This window comes from Octopus bimaculoides, chromosome 2 (genome assembly GCF_046866305.1).
Source record: "Octopus bimaculoides isolate indiv1 chromosome 2, ASM4686630v1, whole genome shotgun sequence".
Lineage (NCBI taxonomy): Eukaryota > Metazoa > Mollusca > Cephalopoda > Octopoda > Octopodidae > Octopus > Octopus bimaculoides.
The window spans coordinates 174,423,152-174,435,651 of NC_142929.1; the positions used below are offsets into that span (position 1 = coordinate 174,423,152).

The following is a 12,500-nucleotide window of genomic DNA, read 5'->3' on the forward strand; positions in this document are numbered from 1 at the left end:
ACTCACCACAAGCAAGCAACCATTTCTTAACACGCACTAACAGAAACACACACACACACACATACATATATATACACGAAAAAAAAATCAACGCCGATCAACTCAAGAATGCCTCGCTAGCATTATAATATACCCAAGTATATTCACACTACAGGCATATATATACGTATATATATATATATATATATATATATATATATACGTATATATACATATACATATATATGTACGTGCACACGCGCACACGTATCTAGGTATATACCATCACATATTTTGTTAGCCTCGCACTTTTTCTCACACAGACTCTCTCTCTGTCTCTCTCTCTTCTCCCCCTTTCTCTCCCCCTAACCTAACACAAAATCCCCACCACCATCACCACCACCACTTTTACTTCTGCTGCTGCTACTACTACTACTACTACTGCTGCTGCTGCTGCTGTCGCTGCAATGGATGCCATGCTTAGTTTATGGCAAAGACCTCAAACTCAGCAGCAACGAAAGTTGCACGCTGCCACGATGGACGCTGTTCGGATTTACTGCTACCCTACACACGCTGCAGTTTCTCAACCAGTTTTCCCAAGGTAAATAACATATATATACGTATATATATATATATATATATATATATGTATATATATATATATGAATGTTTATGTATGAATGTGTATATATACATATATACACTTTCTCACACGTGTGTTAATGAATGTATATATATATATATATAAATATATAAATATAAATGTGTATGAATTATTAGAGATGTGGGTTGTGTTCATATGTCTGGCAGGGGTTGTATGTTTGAATGCATGTGTATATTATATATAGTTATGTATGTGCCTGCGTGCGTGCGTGCGTGTGTTTGTGTGTGTACATCTGGGTAGATGGTTGTTGAATGGATGTATATATATATATACCCCGGTTCTTTGCTTAATAAATAAACTGGTATCAATAAAAATATTCCTGGAAAAGTTTTACCGCCATAACACCCGTCTTTATTATCACCAATACTACAAGTCACTCCACACACTGCTATCACCATCACCACTACCACCACCAACAACAACAACAACAATAATCATAAATATCGAGTTGTTCGACATGACTAGAAAGAACAGCTAAATTACCCTCAAAATACACGTTACGATACTTGAAATGTATAGGATATATAAATAATGTTGGTTTTCTTACGATATGTCGTAAAAATGTAGTGATGGTCACGGCTAGAACAACTATCATTAGAGGTCTGGTCATCATCATCATCATTGTCGTCTTTTAATATTCTCTAAGTCCGTCACTTACGATCCAGCATCAGTAAGGAACGAGCCTCTCTTACTCAGTCGCTCGGCTTGCTAAAAACAGCAGCCAGTTTAATTTTTTAAAAGCAAATCACACCCTTACAGTCTTTAGGATGATGTACATGGTCTTTCAGTGAATTGTGCCTAGGGAGTGGGGGGAGGGAGGTGGTAATTAGCAGGCTGGTCATGGCTGGAGCGCTTAGTCTTCTCGGTCGGAGGTTGACTTCGGTTGGGACTAAGCGGCTGCTTCGTTAATCATGATTTTATATATAAACAGAACTAAACATTCCGCATACTACGACACCAACACAAACTGCCCACCACCATCAAACCAACAACAGCAATACTAAAATGATGATGATGATGATGATGAGGCCCACGAAAACGAGCTCCGTCATCACAAACATACGGTATTATTAATCACTGCTGTTACCGCTATTATATACGTCTGTAACTCTCAGCAAACAACCAGTATTATAATATCAGCGCTATATACCTTCACTATCATTTAATAGCACTATCACCAACCTCTAAAGACAATAATAGCCATACCAATAATGCTACAAACACGAAAAACTCCACCACCACCACCACCAACAACAACAACAACAGCTGCAAAAAAAATTGCATTAGAGAGCTAGAAATACCAGCCAAATTTCCTTTAAGTTACACCCTACGTCTTAGGAAGGATGCTTATAGTATATGTTATGTAATGTGGTAAAATAGATAATACGTACGATGCTTGCCCCACCGCTTAAAAAAATATTCATCCTCCACCCACGGGATGCTCACAGCTAAGATGCCTTTGACCATAATTGTGGACCGATCTGGCCTGGCTGATCTTGCTTCCATCACCTTTGTGTTTTTTTTTTTTTTTCTTAATTTTATTTACCGATGGTTGGTTATGATTTGAGGGACGTATATGGTTGCTAATACTCGGTGATCGAGCCACCACCAACACAATACACCTGTGTATGTGTGTGCCGCTACACCACTAATTCACCACTCCGAACACATTGATATGTAACCGGTTCCAACAACACTCCGATGATGACTCGGTAAATTTTTACCAGTCGTCATCATCAACATCAGCTAGTCGACAAAGGAGCCTTAAGATGGTCGCTAGAAATAGCAGCCAAATTCCCCATGCCCATCCTTTAATCCACTTTGATCCGTCTTATTGTCTTATATATATATATATATATATATATAAAATAGAAAAATGGGACAAGAACGCAAAACATCCAGACAGTTAGGTGATACAAAAAAGGGACAACAAAACATCCAGATAGACATATATAAAAAGGGACAGTAGGTGATGTGATTCTAGATATCCTTACAAAAATACGGGATGGTGACGGTTGGAATGCTTTTGATCGTGGGGCTGTTCGATCAGGGTTGACCGACAGCGAAACAGCATCGACCAGTTAATGATAAAATCACTGTACACTCAGAAAAAGAAAAGAAAAGTTGGCGTGATGGTCACGCTCGGAACGTTTTTAATCATAGGTTGTTTCTTAGTCAGAGCAGAATTAGGGTTAGACAATAACAACGCCCCGGTATAGCGTTAATAATTGTACCACCATCACCATCATCACTATCGCTGTCTTTTTTTACAATTGCTGCATTTGCATAAATTGCTAGTGACACATTACATAAAATACATACGTAAGCACGTACAAACACACACACACACACACGCGCACACAAACGCGCGCGCGCGCGAGCACAGACTGACACAAACACATACGACCACCCAGGCACGTGCAAAAGCGGACACGCTTGCATGGACACTGTGGAAGCAAGCCACAGTCCGCGTGCGTGCGTGCGCGCACACACACACTCACACGTACACACAAACATGCAAACACACACACACACACCTCTACAGACACGTGCAAAATCGGACACGCTTACATAGACAGCATCAAAGCAACTTTTAGCTACATTACAGGCATATATGCACAGCACACATAACTCAGAAATGCTTGCACGCACTTTTCTTTGCAGCCAATTATATTACAGCATAAGAGCAAACACGTTTATCTATCTATCTATCTATCTATCTATCTATCCTTTTCTATTCTGTTCTATCCTATTCTATACGGAGACGAAACTATAAAAGACATACATATACTACAAACAGCGCCAGTGAGAGAGCGTGGCTCTTACTATTTACCAAACCGTGGGTCCCATCCGTATATATATCAATCATTGGCAAATTGCGGCCCGCGGGCACTTCCTGAATAACACGTCTAAACGAAAATTAACTTTGAATTATTTTTCTTAGTTATGCAGGTCCGTCTGATGATTTTGTATATATATATATATATATATATATATATATATATATATACATACATATCTATCAATCTCTCTCTCTCTCTCTCTTTATATATATATATATATATATATATATATATATATACAGATATAGGAGCACTCCGTCGGTTACGACGACGAGGGTCCCAGTTGATCCGATCAACGGAACAGCTTGCTTGTGAAATTAACGTGCAAAGTGGCTGAGCGCTCCACAGACACGTGTACCCTTAACTTAGTTCTCAGGGAGATTCAGCGTGACACAGAGTGTGACAAGGCTGGTCCTTTGAAATACAGTTACTACTCATTTTCTTTTTCAGCTGACTAGACTTAGAGGAACGTGAAATAAAGTGTCTTGCTCAAAGACAACGCGTCGCCGGAATTGAACTCACGACCTTACCATCGTGAGCCGAATGCCCTAACCACTAAGCCACGTACCTTCACATACATACATACATACACACCACGTTATTGAAAAGACAAGCAGGTATATTTGCATGCGTATACCTGTGTGTGTGTGTGTGTTACGGTCTAATACACATCAAGAAAGCAGCCTTCCGCATTCATGGAGGGTTTTTTTTTGTGACAATAATTGTAATATTTTTTACGTATATTATTAACTTACCGGGGAGTCGGGGAAGGGGCTTGTTTTTTTTTCCCTTTATCCACGTCTGTGGGGGTCGGGGATTCATATATATATATATATATATATATATATTTAATAAGTAAATACACATGCACACGCGCATATTGATATTCACACGAACAGAACGCATGAAACGCAAGCATGACAGAAAAAAATACCCCAAACGCATTCGCAAATACATCCTAGTAACCTATCATACACCCTCTGAGCATTTACACACACACACACACACACACACACACACATTATATTTATACCATTGTATCTTTGTTTTTTTTTTCAACCTAATTTATATACTGACGTATATGAACACACACAAAGACAGGCGTACAGACATGCATACACACTAATGTAAAGCTCACCACGTACTCATGCTATATGATTATACGTTGAGCGTGTGTATGTACGTATTATACAATATCGTCACATTGAACATACAATATGAACATGAATATATGGGGAAGTAAATACGTATACACACCAAAGTTATTCGTGCATGCGCACACACACACACACACACACACATACAAACGCTAACGCTTACACACAGATACACACACACACATACATACAAACGCTAACGCTTACACACAGATACACACACACACACACACACACACAGCCTCTCTAAATCGCATTATATTGTCATTCGTTCTCTCTCCCATAAACCAACGACAGCACCTCTACGTGGTCGCTCGGCATGTTAGAAATCGTTGCCAAAATCTCCTCAAATGACGTTGCTGGTTTAATATGTTTAGTCACAAATCAAAAACGATAATATGATTAGTCATAAATTAAAGACAATGTCAGGATGGTCCTAGTTTAAATACCGTCGATCATATGCTGGCTGGATAGGAGCTAACGTGGAGTTGAACAACGCTGAAATAGCTTTGACAATTCATATTCGTCGAGGATCAATATAGCTACAAAGAAATTATTATTGTATCGTCCTGTGTCGCCCTCGATCTTTTTGTAAACCCTCAGTTGTCAATAAAAAAAGTATTATGCATGCCTTAATGGTCACGGTGACCGTAGTTTTGTGGAATTTCCACGAGTGATTCTCAGAAGTCTCCCTCTTTTTGAGGAATTATTCAGTGTTTGAAGTTTAATGTTACTGTTATTCTTCTTTTTGCATATTCTTTCAAGTAATCTCTCCTTTTTTTTTCGTGGTTGATTAAGAAAACTTCAACGCGTCGGGCAAAATGCTTAGCGACTTTCTGTTCTTACTTACTGTTAGACAAGATTATTTCGAGAAGGAATTGTTCAATTTTTTTTTCTAACCTTATTCTGTTTTGATCAGTTAAAACCTTTGTAAGAAAAGTTAGGAATTGTTGATTACAGCTGTTACTAATGAACAGACCCTCGCTATTTTAGGCTTACATTACCCGTTATTTGCCGTTCCGGGATTGGTGGCAAAATTCGTTGCTATTTCTGTTAGCCCCCCCCCCCTCGTTCATGCTCTGAAGTCGCTGAGACCTGGGTCTTTTAATTCGCTTATATCATAATTACTAAACTTGCTTAAAAGTCCAAATAAATATTTTATAGTTTATGATTTGTTTTGCCATTTTATAAAGAAGTTATTGCATAGCTGTGGAGTCAGCTGTTTCACAGTCCATCGTTAGTTGTCCTATAATCCTTTCTGCTTATATAGCTATAAAGGCCTGAAATTGAGCACATCTATCCCTGTGCTCAACTGGTCCTTATATTATCGATCCTGGAAAGATGAAAGGCAAAATCGACCTTGAGGGAATTTTGTTTTTCTATAAATATTTCTAACATGCACAAAGCTTGAGATTTTGAGGGGAGGGGTTAATCGATTATATCGGCTCTAGTACTTTATTTTAGTGACCACGGACGTATGAAAGGTTAAGTTGACTCAGAATGTAAAGAATCGGTACCAAATACTGCGAGGTATTTTTACTGATGCTCAAACAATTCCGCCAGTCCTTGTTTGTAACGCAGAAAGCGCGTCGCCTAGTGGTTAACGAATTCTACTTATGATAAGTAAAGTCGTGAGTTTGATTCCCAGATCGGATGACGCATTATCTCCTTGAGCAAGTTGCTTCATTTTGCTTTGCACCAGTTTGCTCAGCTGTAAACGAGTGCCAACCGGTTGCTGATGCAGCCCCCTCCTTCTCTCTCTCTCTCTCTCTCTCTGTCACATCCTGAATGTTCCGCTGGGTCATAACTGAATGTCCACGAGGATGTTTGTAACTGTTTTCGCGACTGCAGAGGCTGCTAAAACGATTAACGAAGGCATGGCAACGTTTATCTATGCAGTCAAAATCGCTCGCAAATCACAGCTGACTGTACATCTCTTTCTTTCTCTTTTTTTTCCCCCCCTTAACATGCCACAAGGCCAGAAATTTGAGTGAGGAGGAGGAGGAGGGGGGACAGTCGATTATATCGAGCCCAGTATGTGACTTGTAGTTTTTTCAACCTCGGCAGGATTTGAACTCCAAATGTAAAGAGCCAGAACAAATACCGCCAGATATATTATGTCCGATGCTTTTACGATTTTGTTGTTGTTTGTCCCTTGATCAGTTCTAATCAAAAGCATTTTGACTGTTACCATTCAATCATAGTATACTAAGCTAATGTGTCTTTCTTTAAAAATATTTTTAAAGACGGTGGTGCATCAGTAGGCCGCAGCTCTAAGCTGAAACTTAAAAAAAAAAAAAAAAAAAAGACTGGTTTTATTTCAAGGAAATTTGACTTTTGTTCCTCCCAGGTCAAGTGACACAAAAGTAGTATTATTGTTTAGTTTCCGGTCACCCTAATCGAATAACCCTATGATGAAAAATATTCCAGCTGTGACTATCCCGCCTTTTACCTACGTGGAGGGAGCCCAAGTCCATAACCACCATTTCTTTTAAGTCAATGTTGTGTGATTTGAGAAAAGATTTGGCTGTTATTTCTAACAGGCCAGTTGACAAATATAAAGTCTTCTCTTCTACGCTCGGGTACTAGGTCACAGAATTTGGATGGCGGGAAAGCTCCCGCTGAAGTTAAATAAAGTACAGGTCACATACTGGGATCGATATAATCGACTGTCCCCCCTCTTACTCAAATTTCTGGTCTTGTGGCATGTTAAGGGAAAAAAAAAGAAAAGAGAAAAGAAACATATACAGTCAGCTGTCACTTGCGAGCGAATTTGAAATCGTGACATAAAGAGACAACACTTTAAAAGACCGGCGCTTTGTTCTGCTGTTTCTGCCAGCCAAATAATAATGGCATAGGAGTTCCTGAGCTCAAATACCGTCCAGGCAGAATTCGCTTCACACTTTTTTTTTTTTAATATTTTTTTTTAACAACCTTTATACTTGTTTCAGTTCGGAGCTGTAGTCGAGCTGGAGGTACTGAATTTTTTTTTTTTTTTTTTTTTAACGATTTCGTTTGTAAGGATATCTTACAGGAATACTGAATCGACTCAAGTATTTGACTGACACTTTGTTTATCTACAGCCCTCCCTTCCTCCCCCTCCCCCAGGAGGATGAATTAATTCTAGAAGTTACAAAAGTATGGGCACTTAGCTATAAGTTTGATGAGTGCCATGCACGAAACTCTGTGTCCTTGAGTCACTTTCGTAACTTCTTGTTTAAACGAGTAATATGTGTGTGTGTAGGCGTGTGGCTTTATGGTTGGGACGTACACTTATCGCAAGAGCGCAGTGTCAGTCCACTTGGCTGCAAATGGGTAAACCTTGCGACGGACTGGGATGACCTTGGCCACTTACCAACAGGAAACCGGCTCTATGTGTTCTGGGACTCAGGACAGTAATGCCCATGTTCACATGTGTCTGTCTATCTATGTGTCGAGATAGCACCGCTCTTTTTAAGTGCTGTCTATGTCACGATTTCAAATTCGCTCGCAAGTGACAGCTGATTGTACGTCTCTTTTTTTTTTCCTTAACATGCCATAAGGCCATCTATCTATCTATCTATCTATCTATCTATCTATCTATCTATCTATCTATCTGTTTGTCAATCCCTGTGTGTGTGTGTGTGTGTGTGTGGTAAGAATTGGAAACTTAGTGTTTCACAAGTTACTAGTGGTTTCATATTTTATCATCCCGGATCAGGAATCTTTGGACTGATAAGCAATGAAGGAATGAAAATAATAAAATATATAGGGGTGTCAACGATGTTGGACCTTGGCAGGACTTTGAAATCACAGACGTAAAAGAGCTTATAACTGAATCACGTCAGAGCATCATTTGTTCAACACTAACGATTCTGCCCGGTGCCGTTTTAAGACATGGGCAGGGCCGCACGGGTGTAGTGACATATTTCTGATCTATGAACGTTGAGGCTTGCAATCAATCAATAAATGCTATAGCGGGGTCAGTGAATTGATTATATTTGGAGGCCTGCAATGGTGTGAAAACGGCCCTGGCTGTTACCGAGACACCCCATATGTACCATTCGAGTGTTGAAATTGATCCAATTGGCTACACCCTGCAAAAGTCATCCGTTCAGTTCCCCCGCGTGGCACCTTAAGTGAGTGTTTTCTACTATAGCCCAGGGCTGTGAGTTGATCCAGTCGACATAATCTGAAAGAAGTGTGTGTTGTGTTTGTCCCTCACCACCCCTTGAGAACCAGTGTTTGTTTACATTCTAGTAAATTAGCGGTTCGGTAAAAGAGACCGATAAAATAAGTACAAGGCGCTAAAAAAAAGCAGTGTGTGTCAGCCGCATAAATGCTGTCGTGGAGCTGTAGTCAACGAATTCGATTTGCATCCATTATCCTACAGCCATAGCACTGGTAGGTTCCCCAGACGCGCCGATCTGAATGACATAATGTGAAGGAGTCCTCGAAGCAGCTTGTTTTCCGTCAAAACCGGGGGCAGTAGGTCTTGACCGCGGAGATAGTAAGCGCCCCAACGATATAACCCTCTTCCCACACGAGGAAAGCAGATCCCTAGTCTAGGACGCGACGTGCTGCAACACGCTCTCCGGTTCCAAACTCACAGCATCGGTCGCAAACCTGGGTATCGCGGCCCGTAACTCAAAGCTGAAGAAGATAAACCAATACACAGGGGCCTGACTGGTCGCCGTCGAGACGTCACTTGCTGTCGGATCCCGTACTATTGATATCTTCCGCAAAATCGGGATAACTGCGGCCCCTATGACAAATGAGCTCTGTGAGGTGGGGGGTGCCTGTTGCAGCGAGTGTCACTGGCCATTCTCTGCGGCAACGCCTTTGTAATAACGTCCGCGAGGCGTGGCTGAACCCACAGTTTGTTCTGGGGTGTACAACCTGTTACTTCCCCTCCGTATTTTACTGTTTAATTCTCCCCCACCCTATTCCTTCATGATGTAGTTTGGGGTAGGGGTTCTCAATAAAGTGATCTGTTATAATTTTAGTGTTCTATTCTTTCTTCCTTTCTTCCTATAAAAATATGTTAATAAATAAACAAGATTAAATTTTTAAGGAAATCACACGTTTATTTTATCGATCTAACAAGTTACTGGAAACGGAACAACGATGAATGAAGGGATGGACTTGCTAAATATAACAGCTAAATTTCCCTCAAATCACTCCATTTTCTTTTTAAATCAGGAGGCTATATTCAAATATGTTGTGGATATTAGGACAAACTATAAGTTGCTGGTGGATGATCTTTGATTACATTATCTGGTCAGTCAGAGACAACATGGAATTAAACAGAAACCAACAAGTTGCTAGAAATAGCAGCCATTGTAAAATAATTAAAAAAACGGGAATTCATAATTGGAGAATCCCTTTGATCATAGGATAAGCTCGTACAGGGCTAGAGGTGGGGGCTAAGCTGCTGCTGCTGCTACTACTACTACTACTACTACTACTACAGAGCAAATATGAACAAAAACTGCTAGAATTATAGCTGTAACGCTAACTCATATTTGTATGTGTGTATATACATATGTGTGTCTATAAATATATATATGTATGTGTATATATATATGTGTGTGTACATGTGTGTATATATACATATATGTATGTGTGTGGGAGAGAAAGAGAATTTGATACAGATATTAATTTGTATATTTGTGTGGCTGTGTGTGGCTAAACGCACACGCTGCATTAAAGAGGCACTCAGCAATTTTTCTGTATCGATTTCTTTCAAATTTTGCTTACATTTATTATTTCTGCTTCCCGCAAATTTCTCTATTTCTCTTTAATAAATGATGTTTTTCTTTATTCATCTCAGACTTGGCCAACCGATTAAAACTGACCATACAAACAAGGCTCCAGTTATTTCTTGACGGTTGCAAGTGGGACGATGGAAGAGGCGGGAAACCACATGTTGTTGTTTAACCCGTCAGACTTTAATCAGCGGGAAACTTCAATCCTCACTCACCCCGTTTTCTTTAAGGACTGTATAGTTTAATCTTTTCTATTATTCTATTATCGATTTTAAGTAGTGGCTGTGACAATGCTGGGACCTGTCATTATTTTGTTTTTTTTATTTTAAGAGGTTAGGATGCTGTGGTTGTTTATACCTAAGCTGGCTGTATAATAAAAGTCGTTCCATCTATGACTACGACGTCTTTATTTATTTCAGTTAGCGTTTTACTATATGTACAAACACATTATCCATCGTGTTGGATGATCACAGCAAAGAGTCTGATTTGCGCGAGATTTGGCTGTTATATCTAGCGAAATGAATGATCGCATATCACATACTCCCTCGTTATATCAAATGTGATTGTTGTTTAACTTCAAGTGGGCCCTGAAAGACCGAGCTGAAGTATGATTGATTATGAAGACGTTCCAAAGGTGACTTTCCTGTCTTTATTTCATTTGGAGTACTACATGTTGAGGATCTCTGGTGTAACGTTCGTTACCCGACAGGATGCGTTGCTCAGAGATGGGGGTATCCCTCCAGATTGAGCTTCTGCTTTTCCGCTTTGAGAGGTCACAGCCCCGGTAATACCGACATGCGATTGGAATGTCGCAGGAAAGAATCATAAGACGGATTCTTCGAGCGAAGTGAACTGGCAGGAGACCTTAAAGGTAGACCAAGAATGTGATTGTTGGATAATAATGCATAGTCTCACATGGTCACGCTTGGGAATCCAACCGAAAAGTGTGATGACAGTTGCTTCTGATAGGACCCTATTGAGTAGGTGTCTGAGGACTCTACCCTCCTAGGAATATTGGGCAGAGAAGATGGATGGATGGATGGAACATCATCGTCCATTTAACTATGAAGTTATTGTGTGATTTGGGTCATGGGAGGGAGGAGATTTGACTGCCATTTCTAGCAGGTCGAGTGATCACGGAAGGGGCATCCCTTTTCATTGTCGTTAGGTTAAATTTGCCTTTCATCCTTTCCGGTGTCGACAAATTAAGTCCTTCCCAACAGTTGCCCTTCTGTTTTTAATAGCAGGCCACAGTCTTGCCCGAAGTAGGCATATGATCGGTGGCATACAAGTTCATGCTTCTTCACACACACACAAACATACACACACACACACACACACACACACACACACACACACACACACATTTAATTTCACTCTTTCCGGGTTGATAAAGTACCAGTAAAACACTACGATCGATGTAATCAACTAGTCCCCTCCTCCACAATTTCAGAACTTCTGTCTATAGTAGAAAGGGTTATAATAATAATAATAATAATAATAATAATAATTATTATTATTATTATTATTATTAGCTAGCTAGCTAGCTAGCTTCCTGTAACAGACTTAGGAAGCTAAGTTCCACGAGGCCGAGTCTAGTTGTTTTAAATATGTAACTCTTGCTAAATGTGTTGGGTGCCTCCCACTCACTCGTGTGTGTGTGTATGCATGTATATATATATATATATATATATATATATATATATATATATATATATCTTGTTTCAGTCATTTGACTGCGGCCCTGCTGGAGCACCGCCTTTAGTCGAGCAAATCGACCCCAAGCTTAGTATTTATTCTCTCGGTTTCTTTTGCCGAACCGCTAATTTACGGGGACGTAAACACACCAGCATCGGTTATCAAGCGAAGTTGGGGGGACAAACACAAACACAAATATATACACACACATACATATATATATACATAAATACGACGGGCTGCTTTCAGTTTCCGTCTACCAAACCCACTCACAAGGCTTTGGTCGGCCCGAGGCTACAGTAGAAGACACTTGCCCAAGGTGCCTCGCAGTGGGACCGAACCCAGAACCATGTGGTTGGTAAGCAAGCTACTTACCACACACCCACTCCTGATATATATATATATATATATA

The 12,500-nt window shown here is 40.0% G+C and overlaps 1 protein-coding gene across 2 annotated transcripts in view; it reads left to right on the forward strand.

The window, feature by feature from the left end:
• Positions 1-228: 228 nt before the first annotated feature.
• The window catches only part of LOC106875258 (vitamin D3 receptor), a 582,218-nt gene continuing 569,946 nt past the window's right edge, over positions 229-12,500 (forward strand). The window contains exon 1 of one of the 2 annotated variants that reach the window (XM_089348091.1): positions 229-580. In XM_089348091.1, the coding sequence (XP_089204217.1) occupies positions 447-580 (134 nt within the window). In that variant the 5' untranslated portion in view covers positions 229-446. The remainder of the gene's footprint in view (positions 581-12,500) is intronic. The other variant, XM_089348092.1, reaches the window with a different exon arrangement.